This window comes from Phyllosticta citribraziliensis (assembly GCF_038025025.1).
Source record: "Phyllosticta citribraziliensis strain CPC 17464 chromosome Unknown J3D65scaffold_3, whole genome shotgun sequence".
NCBI classification, from domain to species: Eukaryota; Fungi; Ascomycota; class Dothideomycetes; order Botryosphaeriales; family Phyllostictaceae; genus Phyllosticta; species Phyllosticta citribraziliensis.
Genome location: NW_027117340.1, coordinates 1439592 through 1460836, shown reverse-complemented (window position 1 = coordinate 1460836; position 21245 = coordinate 1439592). Strand labels below are relative to the sequence as shown.

The 21245-nt window shown below is 56.5% G+C and overlaps 7 protein-coding genes across 7 annotated transcripts; 3 read left to right on the top strand and 4 right to left on the bottom strand.

Moving 5' to 3' along the window:
* Positions 1–538: 538 nt before the first annotated feature.
* On the bottom strand, positions 539–5977 carry J3D65DRAFT_260422 (DNA-directed RNA polymerase II subunit RPB1). The gene is made up of 3 exons (XM_066794867.1): positions 5837–5977; positions 753–5783; positions 539–699 (listed from the first exon to the last, which is right to left on the bottom strand). The coding sequence occupies exons 2-3, from the start codon at positions 5675–5677 to the stop codon at positions 681–683; spliced, it is 4944 nt and encodes a 1647-aa protein (XP_066657842.1). The 5' UTR covers positions 5678–5783; positions 5837–5977; the 3' UTR covers positions 539–680.
* A 770-nt stretch (positions 5978–6747) lies between these two features.
* J3D65DRAFT_616891 (WD40-repeat-containing domain protein) lies at positions 6748–8788 on the top strand. Its single transcript, XM_066799492.1, has 4 exons — positions 6748–6913; positions 6978–7039; positions 7090–7319; positions 7366–8788. Exons 1-4 carry the CDS (start codon positions 6844–6846, stop codon positions 8444–8446), a joined length of 1443 nt encoding a protein of 480 aa, XP_066657841.1. The 5' UTR covers positions 6748–6843; the 3' UTR covers positions 8447–8788.
* On the bottom strand, positions 8568–10498 carry J3D65DRAFT_616889 (uncharacterized protein). Its single transcript, XM_066799491.1, has 2 exons — positions 9790–10498; positions 8568–9679 (listed from the first exon to the last, which is right to left on the bottom strand). Exons 1-2 carry the CDS (start codon positions 10013–10015, stop codon positions 9048–9050), a joined length of 858 nt encoding a protein of 285 aa, XP_066657840.1. The 5' UTR covers positions 10016–10498; the 3' UTR covers positions 8568–9047.
* A 287-nt stretch (positions 10499–10785) lies between these two features.
* J3D65DRAFT_601006 (uncharacterized protein) lies at positions 10786–11274 on the top strand (the record flags this gene model as incomplete). The annotated part of the gene is made up of 1 exon (XM_066798004.1): positions 10786–11274. The coding sequence occupies one exon, from the start codon at positions 10786–10788 to the stop codon at positions 11272–11274; it is 489 nt and encodes a 162-aa protein (XP_066657839.1).
* Positions 11275–13162: 1888 nt separating this feature from the next.
* J3D65DRAFT_665648 (aquaporin-like protein) lies at positions 13163–14849 on the bottom strand (the record flags this gene model as incomplete). Its single annotated transcript, XM_066802857.1, has 3 exons — positions 13163–13840; positions 13911–14137; positions 14204–14849. The coding sequence occupies 3 exons, from the start codon at positions 14847–14849 to the stop codon at positions 13163–13165; spliced, it is 1551 nt and encodes a 516-aa protein (XP_066657838.1).
* Positions 14850–15797: 948 nt separating this feature from the next.
* J3D65DRAFT_549183 (uncharacterized protein) lies at positions 15798–18423 on the bottom strand (the record flags this gene model as incomplete). Its single annotated transcript, XM_066796943.1, has 2 exons — positions 15798–18204; positions 18257–18423. The coding sequence occupies 2 exons, from the start codon at positions 18421–18423 to the stop codon at positions 15798–15800; spliced, it is 2574 nt and encodes an 857-aa protein (XP_066657837.1).
* Positions 18424–18881: 458 nt separating this feature from the next.
* J3D65DRAFT_665646 (CTLH/CRA C-terminal to lish motif domain-containing protein) lies at positions 18882–20285 on the top strand (the record flags this gene model as incomplete). Its single annotated transcript, XM_066802856.1, has 4 exons — positions 18882–19002; positions 19061–19188; positions 19239–20018; positions 20067–20285. The coding sequence occupies 4 exons, from the start codon at positions 18882–18884 to the stop codon at positions 20283–20285; spliced, it is 1248 nt and encodes a 415-aa protein (XP_066657836.1).
* Between the last annotated feature and the right edge of the window lie 960 nt (positions 20286–21245).

Sequence of the window (21245 nt, the reverse complement as noted above, 5' to 3'; positions counted from 1 at the left end):
GTGTCGAAAATAAGCCCCTTGGGCCTAGCTGGACTGCTCCCTACGCGCAACGATGGCAGTGAACATCGTCTCACTTATTTCGATACCCACTATGGGATCGTTCACATCTCAACAGGACATCACAATCATGAGAAGTTCTTGGTGACCAAAGTCTTTTCTGATTTTCGCTCTTCAAGTCTACCATTCGAGCGCCGAAGCTCAAACACGGTGTCCTTGAGAATATCAGTTTTAGCGGCTTTTCTACCTCTCGACCATTTGGCATTCCATTCCATCCGTCCCCCAGATCATCATTCCTTCCGCCTGCCTCTGCCTGACGCTGAAACCCCGTCTTGCCGAACAACAAATTCAGAGCCGCTCATCCACCGCCATGCCCTTGTGGGAATCGTTTCAATTTAAGCTGGGCGACGCCAGGCCTCATGCAACGTGGAAAACCACTTGGTTTGAAGAAAGGGAAAATTTGAAAGAGCACCCAAAGCAGAGATCCGTCCCAGAACACCTCAACACCGTCGCAAGGAATATTATGGACGGTCTCTGAAGAACCAGGAACCTGACGACTATCAAAAGCTTCCAATTCGAGGAAGCCACTTTTCATGCAATTGTTCGCGTAGTAAAACATGCCAAAGAGGAAGGAAACGCGAGGTCGATCCAATCAAGGGCACACTCGCTGAGAGCCATGAAGCTTAGTCCTGTCGAGGAGACCTAGCAGCTTGTGAGCAATGTGGCATTGTGTTGGTTCCTTGGAATGCACTTACGTAGGGCTATACTTGGGGCTCGTTGGGCTGTACTTGGGGGATGTGGCGCTGTAAGGAGCATTCGCCGGACTGGTCGGCGAGAACCTTGGGCTCGTCGGCGAGTACTGGTCCTGAGCCGGACTGGTAGGGCTGTAGACCGGGCTCGTTGGGCTGTACGACATGGGCGACGTTGGCGAGCGCCTGTCACTGCCACTACCGAATTGCGGGCTCGTGGGTGAGTACATGGGCGAAGTTGGCGAGTAAGCCGGCGACGTCGGGCTGTACTTGGGCGAGGTTGCATGCGCCGGCGAAGTTGGGCTGTAGCTCGGCGACGTAGGAGAGTACGCCGGTGAAGTAGGGGAGGTGGGGGAGGTCGGCGAGTACGAAGGCGAAGTGGGAGAGTAGCTCGGCGAAGTAGGAGACGCGCCATACGCGGGCGACGTCGGCGAGTAGCCAGGCGATGTGGGAGAATACGCCGGACTCGTCGGGGAGAAACCAGGAGAGGTTGGACCGAAGCGAGGGCTTGTAAGAGCCATGCCAGGCGAAGTAGGCGAGTAGCCAGGCGACGTTGGGGAATAGCCAGGCGATGTTGGGCTGGTGCCACTGAAGGGACTGGTAGGCACGTAGCCCGGACTGCGGCCACCGGCATACGGACTGAAGCCTCCCTCGAAAGACGGCCCATACTGCGTAAAGCCACCGCTGTCGTCTTGGCCTGCCTGAACCATGGGCGAGAAGGAGGCGCCGTAGTCTGGGCCAGCATAGTTGGCCTCGTGCGATGGCGAGCCCAAGTCGTACGGTGTGGCAGCACCTGCATCGACATAGCTAGCAGCAGCGGCCATGCCAGGCATGAGGCCAAATCGAGAGTTGTCCGACGTGCAGGTGTTGAGCATGTTCCTGTCCACAAAGACGTCCATCTCTCCAGTGCCTGCAGGAGCAAGCTGGCCAAGCATGATGTTTTCAGAGACACCGCGGCAGTCGTCGAGCTCACCACAAGCCGCAGCCTCGAGAAGAATTTCGACAGTCTCCTCGAACGAACAACGCATGAGAGCACCAGTATCAGCTCGGTTGATACCGTGGCGAGTGACGGCCATGATCATGCCCCTAGAGGTCATGACATCCACAAGGAGTGCCAAGTGACGATGATTGACATACGAACCGTCAAACGCCAAGACCTGGGTCAGCTCCTTGAGCAGAGCAGCTCTGGTGGCTTCGATGCCAAAGACCTGGATAATCTCGAAAAAGTTGTTGGAATACGTCCGAGAAGAATCGACGCCGTCGACGGGGAGCACACGAGACAGCGCAGTGCCGGTGGTTTCAAGGAACCACTCCATACAATCGTTGTTCTTCTCCCACGCAAGAGCACCATCCTCCTTGACCGTCTGTCTTTGGCCGTGGTTGATGAAGGCACGCTCGATTCCAGGGACACCACGGAGGGAGAGGTCGTCGAGAAGTCTCGTCTCAAGCATTTTAAGCAGGGCTTCGTCCTGTTCCTCAGATTCGTCATCCTTGTTGTCGTGCTTGATAAGACGGACACGGATAACAAGCTCTTCAGCGTTGTTGTCGGAGAAGATGACAGCCAAGTTCCGGTGGTACTCCTCCTTGATCCTGCTCGCGACCTCGGGGACAGTCAGGCCCTTGTCCAGCAGCCGACCACGGTTGAGGACGACACGCATAAGCCACTTGGACTGGCTGTCAATGTCGTCGGCCGAGTCATCGGGAATGATGAAGTAAGACTCGACCATGTCCTGATCAGCCTCGATGACAGTCGACTGAATGTCGGGGTCGTAGTAAATCTCGACACACTCTGTGACCGATCGAAGCGTCGTGTGCTCGATACGGCTTCGGAGCAACTTCGCCTCCTTCTGCTTGGAATCGTCGTCCAGGTCGAGGGGAGACTGGGTGAAGACTTTCATCGATGGCGTCTTGATGTTCTTGGCCACGTTGAGAATTTCCTTCAGACGAGGAACACCGAGAGTAACGTTCTTGGAAGAGACACCAGCAAAATGGAACGTGTTGAGCGTCATTTGGGTGGCGGGTTCACCAATAGACTGCGCAGCCAAGACACCAACCATTTCGCCAGGGCTCACAATGGCTCTGTTGAAGCGATTCTCGAGGTCACCGAGGACGTTCTCAAAGGCCAGCTTGTTCAGAGAATACTCGCGCACGACCCGCTTGAAAGCCAGCTTGGAGCGAAGTTGAGCCTTGAAGAGAAGGGTGGCGTTGTCCTGGGCTTCCTGAGAAAGGTCATCCTCGCCGCGAACGATGATCAAACGGTCGAGGACCTCGCGAACCTTGGGAATGACTTCCGAGGGGTGCAAGTCGCTGCGCGAGCCGTCCTTGATCCTGAACTTGCTCTTTGCCGTCTCGATGATGCGAGAAATGTTCAGCGGCAGCTGGCGCTGATCGTCTGCTTCGTTGGTAACGGTGCGCACAAACTTTCGGTCGGCCTCGAGCTGAGCGTATTCCTCGTCAAGCATACGTTGAACTTCGACGTCACCAGCAATGGCGTCAGCCTGCTCCAAGACATCGCTTGACAGCGACGTGGATGGGTCCATGACGTTGATGAAGAATCGGCGCTCAAACTGGCCATCAGAACAGGCAACAAAGTCGCAAGCTTGCTTCTCAATGGCAATTCCGTCCAGACCATCCTCTCCGTAGACAAACTGTACAATGTCGCCGAGAGAGTTGCGCACCGTGCCGTCGTACTTGGTCATGACGTCTTCAAGAGCCTTGACCAGACGGCGCTGAATGTAGCCAGTCTCGGCCGTCTTGACAGCGGTATCAATCAGACCCTCACGACCAGCCATGGCGTGGAAGAAGAACTCCGTAGGAGTCAGACCGCGCAGGTACGAGTTTTGAACGAAGCCACGGGCAGCGGGGGAGTAATCGTCCTTGGTAAAGTGCGGGAGAGTGCGGTACTTGAAGCCGAACGGAATGCGCTTGCCCTCGACCGACTGCTGACCGACCAAAGCCGTCATTTGAGAAATGTTGATTGTCGAACCCTTGGAACCAGAGTTGGCCATTGCAATCGCGTTGTTGCAAGTGTTGACACTCTGCGCGGTGACGGCACCAGCGTCATCACGAGCCTTGTTCAAAAACACCGAGACCTTGCTTTCGAAAGTCTCACGCTTGGTCATACCGGGCAGAGGGTCCAGCTTGTCTTGAGTTGCCAATGCAGTGACTGCCTCGACCTCTTCCTTTTGCTTGTTAATCGCATCTTGGATGTGGTCGGTGGTGACGGCATCAGGGATCGTATCACCGATGCCGATACTGAAGCCGGTCTGCAGCAACCAGTAGTTGACGATTCTTTGGGCAGCATTGAAGAAGTTGACGGCCGTCTCCCACCCCTTTTCGTTGTAGATGGTGTGGATGATGCCACCACTACTTGCGCCAACGATCTTTTTGTTGAAAAGTCCGTACATCAGCTCGCCACCAATGACAACGACGCCGTTGTCGTCAATGGGTGCGTGGCTCTTAGCCGGCTTGACCAAGTTGATTTCTGGAAGCGCCAAGCTGATGATTTGCTTGCCGGTCCAGCGGGGACGGGGCTTGACAATGGCCGGCTGTGGAATGACACCATCCCAGTCCGGCACCCACATGAGAATGTTCATGACCTGGTCCTTGGTAAGGAATATGTCTCGGTTGCATATCTTGTAGATACCGCAGAGTGTGTCTTGAACAATTCCCATAAGAGGGCCGTTTCGCTGAGGGGAGACAATGTTGAGCGGGACCATGCAAAGGTTCATGATCTCAGCACGAGTTTCTTCTGATTGAGGAACGTGCAAGTTCATTTCGTCGCCGTCAAAATCGGCATTGTAGGGGGAGGTGACCGACAGGTTGAGGCGGAAGGTGGAATAAGGCATCACGCGAACGCGGTGACCCATCATGGACTCCTTGTGCAGCGAGGGCTGACGGTTGAAGATGATGAAATCACCATCCACGATGTGGCGCTCTACCTTCCAACCGTACGCCAGCTGGATCTCACCGGCGCGCTTGTGGTGGCGCAAGTCGATGCGAGATCCGTCGTCACGGATGATGTACTTAGCACCGGGGTGCTCGTCCGGTCCGTTCTTCACGAGCTGGTGAAGCTTGGCAATGTTGTACGGCGTCACCGTCTCCGGATAGGAAAGAGTGCGCGCAATACTGCGCGGAACACCGACCTCGTCCAAAGAAAGGTTGGGGTCACCCGTAATGACGGTACGTGCCGAAAAGTCGACACGCTTGCCCATCAGGTTACCACGCAGACGGCCATCTTTTCCTTTCAGACGGCCACGCAGGGTCTTAAGAGGCCTGCCGGATTTTTGCTGGGCTTTCGGTTGGCCTGCAATGTCATTGTCCAGGTAGGTTGCAACGTGCCATTGCAAAAGGTCCTCGTAATCGTTCAGCACGTGTTGCGCGGCGCCGTTCTCTATAGAGGACTTGATCTGGCCGTTGGAACGAACGATGTCCGCAAGCTTGTAGGTCAAGTCATCCTCGCCACGCATGCCTTGGCCCGTTCCGTCTACCGAAATGCTAGGCCGGACTGGCGGAGGGGGGACCGGAAGGACACTGAGGATCATCCATTCTGGGCGGGCAAATTCGACGTTCAATCCCAGGACAGATAGCGCTTCGTCGCTGATGAGCTTGAAGATATTCATCGCATCCTGCGGCTTGATGGGCCTCTTCTCCGGCTGGCGGCCCTCTTCTTCCTCTTCGTTCTTCTGGGGCTTCCATGTGCCCATGAGCTTCAATCCGTCCTTGCGAATCTCGGGTTGACGGTTTCCGCAGCCGCCATGCTGGACTTTGGGCGCCTTCTTCGGGTCTCCGTCTTCGCTCGGAGAGTCTACTGCACATGCTAGCTTCGGCTTGCAAACTTTCCAGATGGCCTCGAAGCGCTTCTTGGGATCACGCAAGCGCAATGCATCCTTGAAATGTTGGTCGCTCTGAGCGTTTGTCAGCACTGCCATGCTCACAGAACAGCCACCCCATGCGGGTGACTAACCTCATCTGCAAGAATTTTGCCACAGTTGTGACAAACGCACTCCAGCAGCTTTTTGATCTTGTTGATGAAGCCTGGTCTTGTCAGCATTTTTGATGCGGACTTGACAGCAGAAGAGACAACATACCGACGTGGAACACTGGGGTGACCAGCTCGATGTGGCCAAAATGACCAGGGCACTCTTGCATGTTCTCGCCGCAAGAGGCACAGTGCATGCCGCGGTCGATGGAGCCGAGCTTGGGGTCGTTCAAACCACCCTCGCGAGGCCGTTGCTTTTGCTCATCCTACAGGCGTGCGTCAGCAACATCCAGACCGCACAGGTTGAGGACACGCTGAGAAAGTACCATGGTCTCAGGGTAGATGATGTGAGCTACGCTCATGTTTTGAATCTCATCTGGCGCCATGAGTCCGAATTGGATTTCCTGGATGCTCTTGAGCGGCGCGCTCGACGCCGCAAAGTGGAGGTTCGACATGATGGCGGTGGTGTTGAATGCAAAGTTGGATGGGTGAAACTTTTGCGACGGCGTGTCTGTCCGGACAGTGGTATGACGCCAACGTCACTGCGTCTCCGACGGGATGGTCAATCCTTCTTCGTGTGTATCGTCGCCTGGTCTATCGAAACGAGAGAATCGGAGTGGTATCGTGTGCGGAAGATGGCGCCGGGCGGGCGCAGATGGGGTTCGAGGCGCTGGGCGCGCTGGCCGCACGGCGGCGAAGATGCGAGATGTGCGAGCCTGCAGCGGTGGGCGGGGCTGCCGACGCGATTTGAGAGCAGGTGGAGCGTGTCGGGCGTGGCGATGTCGACAGGAGGGTGGACCGGGACTGCCGACAAGACGCTCGCGATGGAGAGGTGGTGGGTGGGTGGATGGAGGTAGGATGCAGAGGCGAACGTCTCTACGGAGAGAGTTGAGGTTCAAAGGGCGAACGTGCGCACGGACCAACAACGCGTGCCGCCGGCCGGGCTGCGTCCGCCGGGCGCCGCCGCCTGCTGCCTGCGTGTCGCGGGACGTTGCCGTGCTCATTCATTGTCTATCGCGTCCCATCCACTACTCCTTGTCGAGATCTTTGCGACTCGGGCCCAAACATGCGACTTTTGGCCTCGCGCACCACACTAACCGAGCGCTCGCCCTCGACATGAACCTCCCTCTAATTGATCCCGCCGTCCTGGCGCAGGACACGCCTGAGACGCCAGCAGGAAGGCTCCGTACGCACACAGCCAAGTCCTCGTTGCATGTGTTGCCTTGCTGACCTTTGGCCCTCTGATTCAGACAGCGGTCACTCGACATGCATGCGCTTCAATCATCGCGGCGACTATCTTGCCTCAGGAAGGGTATGCGCTTTGGGACACCGCCGCCAAACCCACCACTCACATCTCGCCAGGGAGACGGAATTGTCGTCATCTTCGATCTCGAGACCAACGGTGTCGCCCGAAAGCTTGCAGGCCATACACGCCAGGTCCAGTCTCTCAGCTGGTCCGCCAATGATCAATACCTGCTCAGCGCATCTCAGGATTGGAGATGCGTGCTGTGGGACCTGAAAGATGGCAGGCGCATACGGACCGTGAGATTTGGCGCGCCGGTATTCATTGCGGAGCTTCACCCTCGAAATCAGTGAGGAATGCTGCCTGATCATTTGATGCCATCGCTAACTCCTCAGCCTAATGTTCGTCGCCGCCATCTTCGAAGATCAACCGGTGCTCGTCGACATGACGGACGACACGATTCCAAGAAAACACATTCTCCCCTCTGCGCCACGACGATCACAAGTGGAGCGAGAGAATGCGACCGAGAAGCAAACCGCGCAAGATGCAAAACAGACGACCACTGTAACCGTCTTTACGCGCAGCGGGAGCTATATTTTATCAGGGACCAACAAGGGATGGCTAAACATAATAGACACCAAGACCTGCGATGTACGGTACTCTACACGCCTCTCCAACAGCCTTGTCATCTTTATCCGGCTCACGGCGTCTGGGCGAGACATGGTCATCAACTGCGCCGACCGCATCATCCGGACGCTCCACCTTCCCGACCTGACGGACCCGAAGCTGGACTTTGACAGCATGGCCCTGAATATCGAACACAAGTTCCAGGATGTCGTAAACAGGCTGTCCTGGAACCATGTGTGCTTCAGTGCCACGGGCGAATACGTGACGGCGTCGACGTACATGAACCACGACATTTACATTTGGGAGCGTGGCCAGGGCAGTTTGACCAAGATTCTGGAGGCAAGAGAAGAGATTGCAGTCGTCGAATGGCACCCACACCGCCCGTTCCTCGCCGCCGGCGGCCTCGAGTCTGGCCGCATCTACCTGTGGTCCATACAAATACCCCAGCGCTGGTCAGCCCTTGCCCCGGACTTTGCAGAGGTCGAAGAAAACGTCGAGTACGTCGAGCGCGAAGACGAATTCGACATCCAGCCGCTGGAAGAGCTGCACAAGAGGCGGCTGGACCTCGAAGACGAAGACGTCGACGTGCTCACCATCGAGCCCGGGCGGGCCGAGTTCGAGCCCGCCGAGTTCCAGATGCCCATCGTGCTTGACATCGGGCAGAGCGACTCGGAGGACGACGAGGTGCAGGTCGGCGCTGGCCAGTACCGCCGCCGCAGCCCCGGCGCGGGCAAGGAGTGGATGAATGGCGCCGAGCAGGGGGGAAGCGGAGACGAGAAGAAGACGGCTGCCAATGGGACGAGCAAGACGAGGGATTCTAGCGCGAATAAAAAGCGACGGGCGGATTGAGGAGCCGCGGGGCTTTGCATTTTGTTGGCGTTGCTTGGGATTTTTGATGTTGGGTTCATGATCTGGTGGTGGGTAGGCAAGGGGGCAGGCTTCGCATGATACCAGGAATATGAATGGCCAGGACAATCACGGCGCTTGAATTTCCGCATCTCCGCAGTCTCCTCAGTCTCGAAAGCCTGTGTGCTCCTGAGTCTAGGCTTTATTCAGCTCGAAAGATGAAAGGTTGTCTGCTGCTGCTCAAGAGCCTGCCAGGTGCGCGTTCTGGGTACAGTAGTTTTAGCATAGTCGATTGATTGAACAGGACAACTACGGCCGCGGCCACACAACTATCCATCGTTGCAGCCTATCGTTTCCAAGCGGATGTGAGATGCAAAATGCACAAACCCTCCAAGCTGCTGCCTCCAAGAACGAAAGGAGAATCCCAAAATGCCAACAACGCCACCTGCTAATGTCAAACCAAACCCTGCCTCTCTGTCTGCCCATCCAACCCGTCCATGCGTGTATGCATGCCAAACGCTAGTGCCAACCCAGCCCCAAAAGAAAGGTGGTATTCGAAGTCCAAGAATAACGAGAAGAACCAAAAGGAAAAAGGAAAGATCTCCTACAACCCCACGGCAACGGCGCCAGCGACCAGCGCACCGTACAAGGCCCAGCCAAGCCAGCCGCTGACGACTGCGCCTCCAATTGCGCGGCCGGCGGCCGAGTCGCTGCCAGCGGCCGTGGTGCCGTTGGGCAAGACGCCGTTGAGGATGAGGGTGTCGGTGCCGTTGACGCGGGCAACGTTGACAACGCTCTTGTTGAGAGCGTCGTAGCTGCCATTGCCGACAATGCTGTCGAAGTAGGCCGTCGAGTTGTTGTCGTCGCAGCCGCACGTCGTGTACTGCTGGCAGTAGCAGACGACGGGGAGCGACGTGTTTGTCGCGTTGTTGGCGTTCGCGGTGCGGTTTTGAAATACATAAGGGTTCCTGTACGCGTACTGGTATCCGCCTACTCCGGACGCCCATCCCCACGCCAGCAGCGGGATGAAGGCGAGGGCCGTCAGGGGCAGCAGGAAAGGTACCAGGCCCAGCTTGCTACGTTGGCCGGCGGCAAAAGGCACTGCGGCTCCGCCGGCGTAGTAGGTGCCTCCTCCATATGCTGGTGCCCTTCCTGACCCGCCCCGGGTACTACCGCCGGCATTGGAGCTGCCTGAAGTTCTGCCGGATGAAGAGGACGAGCCGCCTGAGGAGCGACCTGCAAAATGTCAACATGTGAGGTTTGCGACAGGTAGGATGCCGGTCTTTGGGATGAGGGTCGGGAGGGAAGAGGGTTGCGGATTCGCGCGCAACCCATTCAAGACGTACCTCCACCGCTACTACCACTTCCGCCTCCACCACGGCCTCCACCTCCCTTGCGCTTCTCAAGCGCATTTTCATGTATGATGTCTGCTGCGCGCGGACCCAGGACGTTGGTCAGGGCGGATTCTTCGTTGCGCAAAGCGAGGGCGTGTGGAGACTGCGGTATCGAGGCGGCAGAAGCAGTTGTGGCGCTGGCAACGGCCAAGACGAAAAGATGGTGCAGAAACCTCATGTTTGAGTGGCGGCGGGGATGTCTGCAGGCGAGTTGTTGAGTGCGGATTATGCGCCGATGGCAGTGGATATTGCAGTGCGGGTGAGTTGTGCGAGGAGAGGTGGCTGCGCGGGAGAGGCAGTGGTTGTAACCGTTTACGGAGGTGTGAGACAGGACTGGTTTTAAGATGCAGCTGGCAACAGTCTATGACGCGCTGCAACCGGAAAAGCTGGAGTTGGTGATGGATGATGTCAAAGGCTTCCTATGGCGGGGAACGAGAGGGACCAAGTATTTATGGTGGCACCAGCGTTCCTTCTGTGATGCGACAAAGAAAGAGCAGAGGATGGGATTGGATCGGCTTGAGGCGCAGTTGCAAAAAAAAATAAAAAAAAAAATGAGATAAGCCAACTGAGCCCACGGGCGTCATGGATTGGAAGGCTTGTGTGACTCCCCGTGCTGTGAGTCTGCCGGTGCATCCTGTCGGCGCTTTTTGGAGTGGGTCTGGGGTTGTGGGCGCTGTGGGGGCCATACTGTGGGCACCTCAACTTTAACCTCACCGCCAGACTTCGATCTTCTTCACAGCATTCAGCCCTGCCGGGCCCTTGCACTTGACTCTCAGCCTCGCCGGCCATGACGCCGGGTCTTTGCTCGACTACTGAACCTCAATCCGCTCTCTCTCTCTTCCACATCCACTGCGCCATCAAGCTGTGCCTCTTGCGGCGCCAGACCAGACCCTTGATGGCCCAACTAGCGCCGACCACATCGCCACATGCGAATGGCCCAAATTCCCCATGGCAGCGTGGCTGTTGGCCTGCCAGCTCACGTTGGTTGTTGGCGATCGCTTTGGTCTGCTGATCGTAGGCAGACAAAAACTTCTGCGTTTGAACAAGCAACACGCGCATACAGTTTCTAGGCTGACGAAAACTCTTGTTGTCAACACCATCAACGCGACATGGCTCTCCTCTCTCCACTCAGTTCGCCAAGTGATCATCCCTAACAAGAACCAGCGCATACAATCACCACCAATCCCACATTCACATGTCGATGGAATCTTTGACAGCATCGTCATCCTACGGCCACCAGCGACCGTTTACAGCCGGAGGGGCGGGCCCAAGAAGCATCCATCACCCCTGCCACGTCGCAGCACCATTACCTCTGAAACCGCGTCCACGAAGCATACCCATAGACCCGAATCCCCCCAATCTGCTCTGCCCGTCAGCGTTCATGCCGCTGCCACTGCTGGAAAAGAGCTCAAATGCAAGGAATCCAGGCGCTCATAGATGCACTGGCACGGCCTTGGCTCCGTCTCTGCCTCAACCGCATCTACGATCACCGGAGGAGCGCGCGAAGCATGACGTCTGTGTTGCAAGACAAGCCCAGTACCAACGCCTGTGCGTTTGCTACCTGGGTCGACGTCGAAGCCGCTGCCGCATCTGGCACGGAGCGAGGGAGCTTCAGAAGAAGGCATTGGCTAAATTCTGGGTAACAGCTCGCAACATGCAGCCCACCCAGGCACTTTTCTAGCCATTCGACCCACTTTCCAGAAGGGCGGGAACATTCCTCCTGGAATCTGCCTCTCTGCCGCTGACCACCTGCAACGGAGGCAGCCAAAGAGGCGGAGCCCGCTGCGCCGGCGCACCGTCCAGCCAACCTTGCCCTTTCTTTGTCCCCGACTTTTCAGCCTCCGAGCCCCGACCGTTTGCCTTTCTTGGCTGCTGCTGATCTCCCCCAGCCAGCCTTGCGCCCGTCGCCGCCGCCATGGACCCGTCCGGCGCAGGATGCCTGTCAGAAATTTAAGGTTACCCTGCTTTGTACCCGACTCGCCATAGAGACTGGGTGGTGGTGACGGCCCCATGTCGAACATCTTTCCAGTTACAATAACAGTTGCGCCAAAGTGCTCGAAGAAATCGCTTTAGCCTCTTGCAGCGCCTCGTCGTTTCTGGAAACACCTCGATGCATGTCGACGAGCGGGATCCTCTGGTGATCGTTTCCTACAAGTTCAGCCACTTCCTTCTCGCAACTCGCTACGCTCGCGCGCGGCGCGGCACGCGTGCCGCAGTCATTTCGTTTCTATACGAAGGCTTGGTTGGGGGCCAATGTAGCAGTACATACATGCATTCCGCTCTCGCAGCGGACGGGCTGTTGTTCTAGATTACCTGCATGGCAAGGCGCAGTGGACGGTGAGAGGCAGACGGGAGCTATCTCGCGCAATCACGTCCGGACAGCCGAATGGGAGCGGTTGGAAGATAAGCTGGGCGTCTTCTATAGGCTGTGGGAATTGTGACAACCAACACTGGTGGTCGCAGATTTGCGGTCAAGGTGGTTGGTTTTTGTCGTTGGGTACATGTACATTGAAGCAAGCTTATTTTTTTACAATCAATGCTTGTTTGTCTTGCTGGCCCGTGGACCAGGTCGAAGTCGGGAGATAGACCCGACTTTTTTCGCGAGTTGTACTGTACATGGTAGAAGAAAACAAACGCAATACTGTTTATCTGTGTACCTCATCTTTTGACGGAGCTAGTCCAGAGCACCCATGGCAATGGAATGGAGAATATTGAAACCAAAGACAAACAAATTGCAAGAGCGCTGAGATCACTGCTGCAAAACTATGCTTTGAGAAGGATATAAGCCACAAGCATACACAATGAATCGACACAAAACCATTGAGAACGGTGATATCACAACAGCGCAGACAGAGAAAGTCGTCTAAAACGCCTTGCCCACCGACCCGCGACTCGGCCCCTGACCCAGCCCCTGACCCAGCCCCTGATTGACGTCCTGCTGCTGCTGCTGCTGCTGCTGCTGCTCCACGCCTTTTGCATCTACTTCGACCACCTCCACCGTCTGCACCTTTGCACTTCCCCGACTCTCGCGCTTCGAATTCCGCTGCTGCTGCTGCTGCTGCAGTCCGGCGCGTGCTGAAGCTCCCCGCCTTCTCGTAGGCCCGCCACCCTCGCCGCCCTCCTCAGCCGTCTCGTAGCCCTCCTCCACAACCTCCTTCTCCGGCGACGGGTTCGTCGCGCCGTCGCGGCCGCGGCGCTGCTGCTGTCGCAGCTCGACGGCCTCGGCGCTGCCGTGCACCGCCAGTTCGCTGTCAAAGTCCATGTTTTCCGCGCCCCTGTCACCCTCGTTGCCGCCTCCGCGTCGCCCCAGCACGCGCGCCGCGAGTCATTCGGGGTATTTGGTCGTGAACTGCTGCTCGCTGGTGACGGTCGGGGCGGTACCGGCGGTGGTGCCGGCGTCGCGGCCGCTTCCGCCCCCCTTGAGCGAGTCGAAGCGCTGGCGCACGCGCATGCTGCCCATGCTGCGCTTCTCCTTGAGCATGTCGGCCGTCTCCTTGGCTTCCTCGGGGAACGCGGCGTCCTGGCCTGGGTTCGCCGTCTCGTACTCGAGCACCTTGAGGAAGGTGAAGAAAAGGTATGCGAACAGGGCGCCGAGGGCGGGCCCGACCCAGTAGATCCAATGCTCCGAGTCGAACTGCCCGTTGACGACGCAGGGCCCGAAGCTGCGTGCTGGGTTCACGCTGCTGCCCGTGTAGTACACGGTTGCCAGGTGGATGGTGAAAAGAGCCAGCCCGATGCCGACGGGCGCGACGTAGGTAGCCTTGTGCTTCTCCTTGGCAAGCATGAAAACGGTGAAGACAAGGAGGGACGTTCCGACTGCTTCAATGAAAACGCCCCGTGCCGTCGACGTGTTTGATGCGAGAGTTGTCCGCACATTAAAGTCTCCTGGGTACAGAACGGAAACCATGAAGGCGGCGAAGATGCCACCGAGCAGCTGAGCAATGACGACGAGAATCCCGCGCGTCACCGTCAACGCGCGAACGAGCACCATGCCGAGAGTGACCTATTTGGACCGAGTGTGAGAAGCATGCTCTTACGGCTTCCACAATTTTCAGGAGTTGAGGGAGACTTACTGCTGGATTAAACAGACTGCCCGAAATACGGTAAAAGATCCATGCGTTGACTAGCAACGAAAAGCCAAACACAAAAGCAATGTAAATATACACCGCTGGATTGAAAGAAAGCGGCTCGCCCGTCACTGGGTCTTTCGGATTACCGAGGCTAGCAGTCGTAGCGCCGGCAAAGGCAAAGAAGAGAAACATAAAGGTACCGAAGAACTCGCCTAGGCAGGCCACGAAATCTGCAGCAGGGTGGTCAGCATGCGTGTGAGATGCTTCGCCTGGGTTTCAACCACGAGAAGACTTACGATTTTTGGCTGACGAGTTCATCCACCACATCATGGGCAGGCGCATCATGTCGTGTGGCGGTCCTCCTCCTCCACCCCCATCTGCTCGGTAAGGGTCGTCGTCTTCAGAATAGATTCGCGCAGTGATGGGCCGAGAAGGTGGAGGTCCTTCGCCCATGCGCGTCCTGTCCGCGAGGCTCCCACCGCGGTATGTCAATGGACCGCTTCGCGACTCTTTGAGCGTGGCGTACGACCGTGATCCTGCGCGTCGCAGCGGTACCTCGTCGTCGTACTCAACGTATGGCCGGCCGCTAAACTCCCCCAAGTAGTACTCGTCGTTGAGCCGCCGCCTACTGCCGGCTGTGTTGCGCCAGGCTCTGCTGTCAACGCCGCGTCCTTCGCCGAGTGTACCCCACCGTTGAACTGCCGTCGGGGGTTGCCGTGGTCCTTGGTTGAAGACGTCGGATGCAGTTTCCACGTCGGGAACTTGGGTATCTCGGATTGTTGGTCCTGCTGTAGGGAACTGTTGCTCTGTACTTGTCCGTGCTGGTGGTGAACCTAGAGGCTCAGACGTCTCTGGATCTACTGATGGTCTCTTGATGATGCGACCATCTGCTGTTCGTTCTCCGTAGTAGATTGGGAGTTGTGGTGGTTGGTCCGTCGTCATGATTGCCGGTATGGAGCACACATGTTTCTATTGCACGGTAAGGTAGGAGAGGCAGGAAGGCAATCATATTTGACTTGTTCAAGGCTTGGCTCTACGTAACAACCGGATTGATGTTACCAGGACGTGCTTGGTAGCCATTTCTTTCGCTTCCCTGCCTAGTCAGCCGTGCTGCTGGACGGTCCAGCCGCCTTTTCGGCAGGGAATTTCATCTCGATCATGTTCATGAGGCGCGGTTCGTTACGATCGCATCCTAAAACTGATGGAGCGTCCGCCGCAAGGGGCTGGGACGTGCAGAAATCGGCAGGGCCGTAGGGATAATGCCGCTTGCCGCTGAGCCGCCAACGGGGACATGCCGTTCGAACCAAATCCAAGGGCAAGCCGAACTAGAGGCGCGGCACTCCCGGTTGTCGCATGCAGCTCGAGGCCGTGGGTGAGGGATAGGCGAGGCTAGCCTGGATTGGCGAAACTCTCACGCGCTGGTCCGTCACGCCCTTGTTTGATGGCACACCCTCCGCCCCCGCTGGTTGGCCGGGCATCTCCTTGGCGGTACTCAGGTGTTGAATTGTAAAGTTGAGTATTTCATCATTGGCAGACGTCAGTCCAGATCCAGCGCGTGAAGCCACAGGGTGGCTTGTGTACGTGCCCCACGCATGCGGCCTGCCATGTGAAAAGTCTGGCCGTTGTTCTAAACGGTAAATTGGAAGGACGCAACTGCGCCTGGCAGTTTCAAGATCGACAACTTTTGACCTATGTAGCATCAGTTGAATCTTGGCCAATTGATCAAATCTGGAGGCTATTGTACACACCAATGCAACAGTAATTCTCGCCGACAGACCGACTTTTGTGGTCGAGGTCGGCACGAATAAACTTTACCCTCTGCTGGACCCTGGAGGACAAGTCGGTGACCGCCTGCAGTGTCTCAGCAAGTCGACAGAGGGACCAGCCACCTCACTTTTCCGTGGTCGGTGTGCTTTGCCTGACGAGCGTTCTGCAGAGCCACTTCAACCACCCTTCTTTTGATTTGCACTGGTCCTCGAGCATTTGCACCATGTCCTCGACAACAAGGACCTGCCTCTCGAATTCCGTGACTGCATCCCCAACGTCCTCCACCTTGCCGCGCAATGCATTCATCTCATACTCCAATTTGGCTCCCAATGTCTCGATATCTTTTATCTGCTCTTGTAGCCCTTCCCGTTCTTGGGTTATCAGTGCTTTGGCATCCTTGTTTAACCTCTGGTACTCCTCTAGCCTCGGATAATATATTTCTTCGAGCTCCTGTTGATCACGCTCGGCCATGACATTGAGTTCTCGGACATGGTTGATGCGCTCTTCCACCCAGGTTTTCACAACGTTGCCTATTTGCGCAAGTTGCTCGCCATTGTGACGGGCCTCTTCGGAATACAGCTGCTCATGTACAAGTTGCTTTTTGGGATCAGGCATGGCGGGTGTGTCTTCCTGGTCATCGTATACAATACTTCTCCAACGGAAGAGGCTCTCTTCGGCAATACTAAGGGAAAGATGACGCGGCCACCGCTGGTCGCCATGGCGTTCATACTCGCGGTGCGTGACAAAGTTGGAAAGACTGTTGGTTCGATGCAGCAGTCGACCAGGGTCGTATCGACGATTTTCCTCAAACAGGTCGTCCAAATCAATGCCGCGATAGAACGAGCCAGCAATCGAGTTTTCAACCGTCTCAGCACGGGAGAGGACCAAGTTTTCGTTGACGAGTGGTGCATCTAGCTCTGGCTGTTCGTCGCCGGCCGGTAGGTCTTCTTTGCTGTGAAAGAGACTTGGCTGAGACTCCAGAGGGGTCTGAGAAAGGACGCGCGCAAACTGCGGCATGGGCTTTCTTGGTTTTTCGGCAGTGACATCTTCTGACGCGCTAGGCAGGTCGAGAGATTCTCGAGGGGTCGATTCGGACGGAGTCTGACCGTCTACCTGACTTGACTGGCGCAGGAAATCCTCACTGTGTTCTCGCGCAAGATAGGGGAAATTGTCGTTGTCAACCCTGGAATGCTTGTGCTGGTGACCTCGCCGCCCCACCACATCCTTTATCCGTCCACCGATTCCGCTTCGAGCATCGCCCAATTTTCCTGTTGCTCTTCTGATGCGTGACTCTTTATCATCCGCCCCATGTTTGTCGGCCAAAGTTGCAGTCTCGCGTCTTTTTAATGCGCCAGCGTCGGAATCTGGCTCCTTTTGCTCCTGGTCATCTTCAGCTGCGAGGGACTGTTTTGGATCTTCATCTGGCAGCCTGCTAAACATGTTCCCATGGTGCTTGCGAGGTTTTCCGAGCCACAGCCACTTGGCACGCTCGCCATAGACAAGCTGGGAAAATCTTTCAATGTCGACGGTCTCGATTTCAGCAATTCCAGCCTTGTCTCGCCCAGTCACAATGTCCATGACCATCTCGCCTCCTTTCCCGCTGAGTTCAGCAACTGTCGACTTGACTGCGCGTGGGACTGTCCAGCCTTCGCCGCTTGCACTTTTTGCTGTCGCGCGATGGAGGTGGCTGAGCGTTTTGCGATCTAGTCTTCGCGTCTTGGGAATTCTTTGTGCCTTTTGGAAGTAGGCGATGCCGCGCTTCGTATTTTCTACGTCAAAGACATCTTTTGAAACCGGCGCACCCCAAGCATTGAGGCGATTGCGCGCGCCCATGAGCGTTCCCAGCAAGGCAGCAACAGTCGTCGGCCCGAGTATTCCATCGTGCGGCTCGATGCTGAAGTATTCGTTGCCTATTCCTACCCACCAGTCATTGATGGCCTTTTCGGTGACGTCGCACAAAAGCCCGTCTGCATACTCGGGCTCAAGCTTGCCAAAGAGAACCAGGGCTACTTGGCAAAGCTTGACCAGCTCAATCACAGCGCCAGCCAGGGGTATTTTCTCGCTGATTCTATAAAGCTGGTAGAACTTGGTCTCTGTGGCTCCACTAGGGGGAGCCAGAGTGATGCCAACGCGACCCGAGCAGCCCAGCCTCTTCAGATTTTCATTCACAAAGAAAGATTCTCGATTCCTGCGGACATCTCCATCTGGGACTGGTATGACGGTCAAGGACGAGGGAAACGCGCTCAGGTTTGTGATCATCAAGGTTCCAAACGGCGTGTCCTTTGGGCGAGCATGGTACTGGTTGAACGCTTTGAAGTATATTCGGAGTCGGAGGGACCATTTGGACTCGTCTGTCGGGACGCTCAGGACGGCGGCGATGACTTTGTGGGACGGATCGCCCGTGTAGGTGGTGATGACGAAGGTCGGGTGTGACCTGTCGCAGGCCCACTGTTCGACAATGTAGCATTCATAGCCTTCGAGCTGTCGCCGGCGGTCGAGAACAACAGTAGACGGATCTTCTTCGAGGTATCTGGCGGCGTTGGTACGAGTTCGGCTCTGGGCTGAGGTTGCAGGGTCCTTACCGAAAGGCGACCATGTCGGTGACGACGAAGCGCTGGTGGGCTGGGCGAGGTTGCCCCTTTGTCGAGGGGTCAGATGTGCTTGCATCGGACGTCTTTTCCAGGGAGACGCGACTATCTCTCGATGGCACAGGATCGAGGTCCGGGTCGGCAGCGGGAGTTTTGGCCATGGTCATGGCCACGCGGAGGGAGTGGATGTGGAGGGAGGGTGTGTGGGTATGCAGAGGAGAAGAGCGAGACTGGGTCCATGGTGTCGCAGCATGGACTTGTGGTTCACGCGCGAGGTTCGTAGGTCAGCCTTGCGCAAGACGACGGGGGACGGGGCGGGACGATCGACTTGGTCGACGTGCGAAACCAAGGTCCAGTCCGTCTCCCGCGCTTCCCGCCGCCCGCTGCCCGCTGCCCGCCCGCGCCATGCCATCCCCGCGGCCAACCCAACCCAACCTGATCCAACGTCACCCACGGACGCTGCTCGGTCACAAGCGCTCGCCTCTCACACGACTGACTGACATGTCCCCCTTGGCCGCTGAGCATGGCAACCGCTAGCGTCGCTGCTGCCACAGTCCATTTCGAACCATCTCTCCCATCTTGATCCTTATCCTCCTGCCTACCCGACCTCTTCGCCGCCATGGACTCGCTCAAGGCCGAGCACGACAAGCTCGAGAAGAAGGGCAACCTCAGCAAGAGCATCAACCATGTGCAAAACACCATCGACTTGCTCACCAAGACAAGAGCTGCCATTGCTGCCGGTAAATGACTCGCGCCCTCATTCTCGCTCATGCCATCGCCATGTTAACATGCAGCCAGATCCAACGTCGGCGCAAATCCAACTGGCCAAGCTGCAGACGCCGGCCAAGCAGTCTTTTGATAAGATCAACGAACAACTCAAGGAGGTCCATCAGGCACTTGGAAAGTATGGCAAGGCTCTCGACAAGGTGCGTGCCATGCGATTCGACAGCTCTGGCGCACGCTGACACATCCCCAGAAATTCAAGGATAAGCCTCTCCCCGCCGCTGAGAATGACGCTTTGTCCTCGCATCCATCTCTCGTGAACCGCGCCATTGCCATGCATCTCCTCCGCGAAGGCCAATTCGGTGTGGCGTCCACCTTTATCGAAGAGGCAAAGACACACCCACCCCATCCAGAACCGACGGCCGGAACGCCGAAACCCCACGACAGCGAACAATGGGAAAGGGCCTTTACCAGCGGATCAATCGACAGCGGAGCGCTTCAGCAGCAGTTTGCGGATATGTACCACATTTTGCACGAGTTGAAACAACAGCAGAACTTGATACCCGCCATTGCGTGGAGCAGGCAGCACAGCGCCCAGCTCGAGGCTCGGGGCAGTAACCTCGAATTCGAGCTCTGCAGACTGCAATACGTGTGTCTTTTCATGGGACACGACCACGATGGATCCATAACATCGCCGGAAGAGGGGCCGCTGAGGGCATGGGCGTACGCTAGGAGCGAGTTTGGGGTTTTCCAGAACCGATACGCCAAAGAAATCCAGCAGCTCCTCGGCGCCATGGCGTTCTGGCAAAACATGGCCGACTCGCCCTACAAGCGCACATTCTACAATGAGAATGCGTTTGAGGAAGTTGCCAGCTCATTCACCAGGGAATTCTGCTCTCTGCTTGGCCTCTCTGCAGACTCGCCTCTGTACATTGCCGCCACTGCCGGTGCCATAGCCCTGCCGACCCTGCTCAAGCTGCAGACCATTATGAAGGAGAAGCGGACGGAATGGACCACGCAAAACGAGCTCCCGGTAAGCATGTTGCCCCGGCGCCACCTTGAAGCAAACTGACTTTTTCAGGTCGAAATCCCGCTCCCACCCTCGTACCAATTCCATTCGATCTTTGTGTGCCCCGTCTCCAAGGAGCAAGGCACGGATCAGAATCCGCCCATGATGATGCCGTGCGGGCACGTCATTGCCAAGGAGTCTCTGGACCGCATCAGCAAGGGTGCGCGCTTCAAGTGTCCTTACTGTCCCGGCGAGAGCCATCCGAGGGACGCAAAGGAGGTGCTTCTGTGAGATCTTGCTGTTCTTTTTTTCCTTTTTGGCATGTCTGTTTGGAAAGGTCGCCCTCTCTCCCTCTTTTCTTTCTCTAGTTCCTCCTCCCTTTCATGCATGCGTGGTGTTTTTGGCGCAACAGGACCTCGGCCGGTGGGATCTTGTGTGGGCTGGCGTTGTTATTTTGGATCAGACGCTGGAAGCCGTGGCTCGAAACTACTGCTCGTCTGTCTGCGGTCTTTTCTGCCGCGTAGAATGCTACATTTTTAAACTATGAGCAAGACTTGTCGAACTCGTACTCTGTTACTCGCGACCAGCAAATTGGTAGCCTATTCGGTGGTCTGTGTTAAGTTTTTCCACTCTTTTGCAGCTCCAAGACGGTGAGTTCCCCACGCATTCGCCCGACAATGAGAAAGAGTTCTGACCGTCATCACGCTTTCTTTCTGTGGATATCAAAGTTCGCAGCTGTACTCTTCTCATCCCACAATCCCGCGCCATCGTCCCTCGTCGGGTCCCCCTGCGTTTGTTTGCTTGTTTTCCTATCGCAGAAAAATCAGGATTCTTGAATGCTTTGCCACTTGGAGTATGAACGCGAATTACGCTACCCCTACACAGATCTTTCCGAAGTTCACAAGTACTTCTCATGCCCATCCCCGCGAGTCCCACGACGGTACTCTACGCTCGGAGAAGACTGAAAGGCTTCCTGTTGCCCTGTTGGAAGTGCCCGCATGAAAGTTCCTCATGTGCCTCAGATCTTCTTATACTTCTTCCAGGCTCAAGGTGCCATCTTAAGCCTTTGTCCAAATGCCCACGAGGCCTTCCACATCTCAAGTCTACGGGCACTGACAATCAAAAAGGTAGCACTGCATTCTGTTGGTACACCAGGCTACCTAAAACCAGACTTGTGTGGCCTTGCGGCCCGGGTATAAAACTCCCCCCTCCTCCACCTCCACCACCACCCCCCGATCTCCCCCCGTCCCC

Coding starts and splice junctions, on each gene's coding strand:
- J3D65DRAFT_260422 (XM_066794867.1), bottom strand. CDS start 5,677: ATGGCAGTGCTGACAAACGCTCAGAGCGACCAACATTTCAAGGATGCA.
- J3D65DRAFT_616891 (XM_066799492.1), top strand. CDS start 6,844: ATGAACCTCCCTCTAATTGATCCCGCCGTCCTGGCGCAGGACACGCCT. Junction 7,040..7,089: donor ACTATCTTGCCTCAGGAAGG/GTATGCGCTTTG, acceptor ACATCTCGCCAG/GGAGACGGAATTGTCGTCAT. Junction 7,320..7,365: donor GAGCTTCACCCTCGAAATCA/GTGAGGAATGCT, acceptor CTAACTCCTCAG/CCTAATGTTCGTCGCCGCCA.
- J3D65DRAFT_616889 (XM_066799491.1), bottom strand. CDS start 10,015: ATGAGGTTTCTGCACCATCTTTTCGTCTTGGCCGTTGCCAGCGCCACA. Junction 9,680..9,789: donor AAGTGGTAGTAGCGGTGGAG/GTACGTCTTGAA, acceptor GACATTTTGCAG/GTCGCTCCTCAGGCGGCTCG.